The 6,544-nt window shown below is 61.8% G+C and overlaps 1 protein-coding gene across 1 annotated transcript in view; it reads left to right on the top strand.

The window, feature by feature from the left end:
* The window catches only part of PTPRS (protein tyrosine phosphatase receptor type S), a 65,923-nt gene that overhangs the window by 45,087 nt on the left and 14,292 nt on the right, over positions 1-6,544 (top strand). Inside the window, 5 exon segments of the mRNA XM_034660015.1 lie at positions 9-333; positions 1,601-1,794; positions 1,952-1,978; positions 4,323-4,440; positions 5,869-6,474. Coding sequence (XP_034515906.1) covers positions 9-333; positions 1,601-1,794; positions 1,952-1,978; positions 4,323-4,440; positions 5,869-6,474 — 1,270 coding nt within the window.

The following is a 6,544-nucleotide window of genomic DNA, read 5'->3' as shown; positions in this document are numbered from 1 at the left end:
ACCCCCACGTTCTCCCCCCTCCAATAGAACCGTCAGCCCCCCCTCAAGACGTTAAATGTGTCAGCACGCGCTCCACGGCCATTTTGGTAAGTTGGCGCCCGCCGCCGCCGGAAACGCACAACGGGGCCCTGGTGAGCTATAGCGTCCGCTACCGACCGCTGGGCTCGGAGGATCCGCAACCCAAGGAGGTGAATGGCATCCCCCCGACCACCACTCAGATCCTGCTGGAGGCGCTGGACAAGTGGACCGAGTACCGCATCACGACTGTCGCTCACACAGAGGTGGGACCAGGGCCCGAGAGCTCGCCCGTGGTCATCCGCACCGACGAGGACGGTAAGCACCGGCCCCAGCCGGGGACCCCGCAGGCCCCAGCCCGCCCCGCGCCTCTGCGCCTTCTGGCTCTGCAAAACGGGGCTGGCTGGTGGTCAAAAGGTAGAAGGCACAGTCTTGAGGGCGAGACATGAAGCAAGCAGCCTCCCCACGGAATCCTGGGCTCCTTGATTCTGGAATCCTCCGTGCTAGACGTTCCGGGCAGTGTTTTCTCCCGGGCCCTTGTACCTGGAAAGTTAAGCTGGCAGCCCTGTAGTTTTTGGTCCGATGGTGGAAAGTATGGAAACAGTGTGGGGAACGGCCAGCAGCACTTGCAACAAACTTAGGGTCCTTGACCCCAGAAACCTAGCTTGTAGACTCTTGGGATCAGCCGGGATAAGCCGGGATCTGCAGCTTCCTCGGTCTGGGCCATCCTATCTGGCAAGTAGGTAGGCTGCGTGCGCTGGTGACGTTTAACAACCAGCTTCTGGGGCATGGAGCCCAATTTGTAGCCATGGCCAGTTTCTGTGGTGTAAGCATCCCCGCGGGGGCTGACTTTCCAGCTAGAAAGCTTTGAGCTGCAAAGGGAGGTGAGGCTCTGGTCTGGAGTCAGTTGGTAGAAGCTGGGGCATGGGGAGAAATGAGAGCAGCCAGCTTCTGCGATAAAACACAGTTCCTGGGCCTTGGGAAGCTGGCTTGCCTTCTGAGCCATGGCCTGAAAGGTTCTGTGAGCAGCCTCACATTAGGTCGGGAGAGTGGGGAAGAAACGAAGCGGTTGTTCAGGCCAGACCTCAGGGCGTGGCTGGGTAGGAAGGGCCGGTATCTGCGGGGTGGCTGCATACTGGGACGCATGGGGGCTCAGATCCGGGCTTTGCTTCTTACTAACTCTGCGATCAGGGGCCCAGCTTTCGGGCCCCAGTTTCCCCATCTATAAAATGGGAGTAAGAGCCCCTGCCTGGAAGGGATGCTGTTAGGATGGAGGCAGGTGGGTAATGCCCATGGAGCGGGGCATGCAGGGCCCACCATGGCGCGTGGCCCTGGGCAGGTGGCTTAGGCTCTGGGGGGCCTCAGTTGCCCATCTGTAAGTGGGGGACAGCACCGGTCCCCCTTCTCGCCCCCCGGGCTGTGGGAGCCATGAAGGAGGCCTGCCCTCCCAGCTGGTGGTGAGTGTGCAGACCGCCAAGTTAACCGGCAGCCACTTGGCACCCTGGCATCGGGCAGCGGTGCTGCCCGGGGGCGGTGCCAGGCGCCCCAGTAACGGCCCTGCCCGCCCCTCCCCTGCCCCCGCCAGTGCCCAGCGCGCCGCCGCGGAAGGTGGAGGCGGAGGCGCTCAACGCCACGGCCATCCGCGTGCTGTGGCGCTCGCCCGCGCCCGGCCGGCAGCACGGCCAGATCCGCGGCTACCAGGTCCACTACGTACGCATGGAGGGCGCCGAGGCCCGCGGGCCACCGCGCATCAAGGACATCATGCTGGCCGATGCCCAGGTGGGAGGGGCTCCGGGCGGGGCCTGGGTGGGCGGGGCTCCAGGTGGGCGGGGCGGCACCCAGACCCTGCGCTCCTGCCTTCTCCCTGCTTCTCTCTCTCTCTCTGGCCACCTGCTCACCTACTCCTCTCTCCCCTGCCGCCTCCTCCCACGCTCAGTGGGAGACGGACGACACAGCCGAATATGTAAGTAGCACCCCTGCCCGGCCATTGCAGTGTTCTCCCGCGGGCTGTGCAGTGATGTGACACCCCCCCCCCCCCCCCCCCCGCATGTCTCTTGTAAGAAGATCTCTCCTGGGCCCCAGATGCCTACTGGTTACTTGGAACTTGCAGCCTCAGTTTTCAATCAGGCAAATGGGCATGGGCGCCCTGCTGGGGTCCTGGACCCAGAGGGTACACATTAGTCCTCTTACCTAGATGGCCCCTACACCCAGTGGGCTCACATGGTGCCCCTCCTGCCCGGCCCCCAGCCTGGTTCCTGCTGTGGTTTTCACCACCACACCTTTGCTCAAGCTTTTCCTGCAGCCCAGACCCAGCCCTGCACTCCACAGTCTCCCCTGTTGGAACCAGGCCTGGCGGATCCAAACTGGGCCACTTTCCAACCCAGCCAGACCCTTTTATCACCCAGCTCAGGCTTCTCTGACCTTGAAGTTTCTTTCTCTGGCCAAAGCATCCACTTCATTGTAGCCCTTGAGTGGTGAGAGGGTCAGTGGGCCCCAGGGTGGGGAAGGCTGCCTGCAGGACTGTTTCTGTCACCCCCCCACCCCACCCCAGCTTTCTCCGGATGCCCTGAACCAGTCCACATGGCTGTGTGGCACTTTGGGCCAGTTGCTGCCTCTCCTTGGGCTGTCTTCCTGCCCTAACACGGAGGCATGGGCTCTTCCGAGAGTCCCAAGTCTGATGTTAAATTGACACCAGCCCCACCCACCCACTCACAGAGGATTTGCCTCTTCCCTACCCCCAGGCTGGAGGGGTGAATTCCCACCGAGGGCTCAGGGGCAGGAGACCCTCTCTTCGTGCATCCCTGGCCCCCTCCTCATGCTCTGACCTGGGGCCACCCCCCAGCCCCCAGGCATGCCAGACTGTGTTTGTGGGTGTGCATGTGCGGGGACGTGGGCACTTGTGGGACCGTGAGGGCCGACGCAGACATGCCTGCAGGGTTGAGCGGCTCAGACATGTGTTGGACAAGCCGTAATTTCCTGAGCAGTGACCAGGACGGACCTGAGCCCGCCCTCCTGGGGGTCACAGTCCAGTGTGGGGGAGGACGGCTAATTGGAACAAGACACAGATACACTTGGCCCTTGGACAGCACGGGTTTGGACTGCGGGGGTCCGCTTATCTGCCCGTTTCTTTTTGGGAAACACAGTATGGTGTTGTAAATGGACTTTCTCTTCCTTGTGACCTCCTCTTTTCTTCAGCTGCCTTAATGTAAGAATACGGGATCTAGTATGTGTAACATGCAAAAGATACGTTAGTTATCAGTAAGGCTTCTCGTCAGCAGGAGGTTAATGGTAGAGTTTTGGTGGAGTCAGAAGTTCTGTGCAAATTTTCAACTGCATGGGGGTCGGCACCCCTAGCCCCCGCGTTGTCCAAGGTCAACTGTACGTATCTAGTGACAGCTCTGGCTTGGGGCGAGGTCTAGACAGTGGGGTGAAGGTTTACTGGTGAGCTCTCTGAGTTGGGGGGTGGGCAGTCCTGATCTGTAGCTTCCCCCCCTTTCTGGGATGTAAAGACTCCCACCGTGTCCAGTTCGAGTGCCCTGTGGAGTGTGTGTTGGTCACGCTTAGCTTCCTGCTGCAGACGAGAGATAGGATCACCTCGGGAGCATGGATGGTAGTAAGATGTGAAACAATTAGGGGAGGGCGGGTTTCGAGTATTTATTACCTTTGTTCTTAGTACTTATCAGTACATTTATATAATTTACTTCCCAATAACAGCTGTGTTTAGTACCGGCTTGCGAACTGAGAATTTAACTATTGGCTCTCGTGGCCTGGTAGAGGGAATCTCCCTCACGCCAGTGGGCGTAGTGGAGGCAGAGGGCACAGCCTGCGCGAAGCCCCTAGGGTGTGAGCGTGCCTGGCATATTGGAGCAGTGAGGAGGGCCGGGTGGCTGGGTCAGAGGGGGAAAGCGGGAGGAGGTGGGCGTAGGTAGTGAAGGCTTTGGGCTTGTACCCCAGGGAGGTGGGAGTCCTGGAGGGCTGTGGGCAGAGGAGGGCAGGACCGGACTGGGGGCGGGGGCGCGCGCTCACGGGCGCCCTCTGGTGGTCACTGCGGGGAGGACGGACTGGGGGCAAGGGCGGGAGCCAGGGGACAGGAGGCAGAGGGGACAGGGTTGGTCCAGGTGGAAGATGATGGGGGAGCAGGCCGCGTGTGCCCATCTTCGCATGGACGTGCTATGTGTCAGGGTCTGTGCATGAGCTCGGATGCACGCCTCTGCCCGCAGACCTTGCTTGACCCCAGCCCGGGGAGGTGGGTGGGCAGGGCCGGTCTCAGCCCCGCTCGCATCGCTGACCGCCACCCCGGCCTGCAGGAGATGGTCATCGCAAACCTGCAGCCCGAGACCGCCTACTCCATCACGGTAGCCGCCTACACCATGAAAGGCGATGGTGCTCGCAGCAAACCCAAGGTGGTCGTGACCAAGGGAGCAGGTAGGAGACTCCCCCACCCCGGCCCCATTGCCCCCAGAGCATCCCATGGAGTTCTTGAGCTGACGCAGGGAGAGAGCACTGGGCAGCGGGGCCAGTGAGAACAGAGGTGAGGGGCTGACCCCCAGCACCTCCTCCTCCCTGGCTTCCCTGCCCGTTTAGCTCCAGCCCGGTGAAAACCATGACCAGGCCTGTGTCCCATCCTGGCTTCACCTGGGCTGTTCCTTCTGTCTGGATACCCTTCCCCACCCCGCCCACACCCCGCAGTCTCAGTCCAGTGCTCCCTCTGGGCAGCCCCGGAGCCCCCCTTCCCTCGTCACAGCTCTCTGATCACCCTGGGTGGGTTGTCATTTGCAGGTGGTGTGCCCATCGCCCCCACTGCACCGTGAAGCCTCTTCTCCTAGTGTCCCTGCCTTAGTTTCCCTTTCTGTCCCCGCCAGGGCCCTATCATCAGTCCCAAGGGACTGTTTTTACCCCACCAACATGGAAGAGGGAGAGGCAGCCATGAAAATACAAGGGGAGGGTGTTGTGGGCAGATGGCACAGCCCGGGCAAAGGGGAACACGTTTGTTGTGTTTCGGGAATGCTAGGCCCTGAGCCCTCCACCCCACGGCCCACACCTACCCCTTCCCCACGGACCCTCCCTCAGCCCACAGAGCCTGACATTCCGGGCCAGCTGGACACAGCCCCTCCCCACGCTGCCGCTGGTCCATGTCCATGCTGTTCCCTCCATCTGCCTAGTTTCTGAATCCTGCAGTGTCCAGCACCCTCATTACCTCCTTCAAGAAGCCTCCCCTGGTCTTTTCCTCTTCTCTCAGCCACACTGCACTACAGCCATGCTTGTCAAGCAGACCCGCTGCATATGCCGTGACTGCTCAAAGCACAGTTCACAAAAAGTCCTGATAAGTCCTGTGGGAGGAGAAGACTGGTTTTACTTGTGGTGCTTCTCTCCTGCAGGACTTACCAGGACTTTGGCACACTGATTACTACGGAGACCGTGAGAACTGTGGGGCAAGGGCAGGGTTTTGGACATTCCTGTGTCCCGTGGGTATTAATCATATGCCAGCAGGAGGCAAGGGGGCAAATCAGTGAGGCAAGAGATGAGTGACTTATGAACTAAAAGAGGAAGTAAACATACGAAGGCCTGCTCTGGCATCTGCAGATGTTTTCCTTTATCAGGTTCTCTCAGTCCCCGGCCTCCTCGCTCTTCCTTCTACTCACCCAGCACAGTGACACCTCAGGGCCTTTGCACAGGCTGTTCCTTTGCCTGGAACACCATTTCCCCCAGGTCTCCCTGCCTCCCTCACTCCCTTTAAGTCTTTGCTTCGGAGTACAGCCTTCCTGAGGCCCGCTTTTAAAAATTGCAGCCCCACCCCTTGCTTCCCGACTTGGATGGCCACGTGGCCCTGACACTCCTGCTGTCTCCCCACAGTGCTGGGCCGCCCCACCCTGTCGGTGCAGCAGACCCCCGAGGGCAGCCTGCTGGCACACTGGGAGCCCCCGGCCGGCACCGCCGAGGACCAGGTGCTGGGCTACCGCCTGCAGTTTGGCCGCGAGGACTCGCCCCTGGCCACGCTGGAGTTCCCCCCAACCGAGGACCACTATACGGCTTTGGGTGTGCATAAGGGGGCCACGTACGTGTTTCGGCTGGCGGCCCGGAGCCAAGGAGGCCTGGGCGAGGAGGCGGCCGAGGTCCTGAGCATCCCCGAGGACACTCCCCGCGGCCACCCGCAGATCCTCGAGGCAGCCGGCAACGCCTCAGCTGGCACCGTCCTGCTACGCTGGCTGCCACCCGTGCCTGCCGAGCGCAACGGGGCTATTGTCAAGTACACGGTGGCTGTGCGGGAGGCCGGAGCCTTGGGCCCCGCCCGAGAGACCGAGCTGCCGGCGGCGGCCGAGCCGGGCGCCGAGAATGTGCTCACGCTACAGGGCCTCAAGCCCGACACGGCGTATGACCTCCAAGTGCGGGCCCACACGCGCCAGGGCCCTGGCCCCTACAGCCCCCCCGTCCGCTACCGGACATTCCTGCGGGACCAAGGTAGGCGCGCGGCGATCCCCGCACCAGAGCCGGACCGGGCCTCGTGCCCACCCCCACCCCAGCCCCCTCC

This window comes from Ailuropoda melanoleuca, chromosome 4 (genome assembly GCF_002007445.2).
Source record: "Ailuropoda melanoleuca isolate Jingjing chromosome 4, ASM200744v2, whole genome shotgun sequence".
Taxonomy (NCBI): Eukaryota; Metazoa; Chordata; class Mammalia; order Carnivora; family Ursidae; genus Ailuropoda; species Ailuropoda melanoleuca.
The sequence above is the reverse complement of the archived record's forward strand: the minus strand, read 5'-3'. Positions and strand labels throughout refer to the sequence as shown.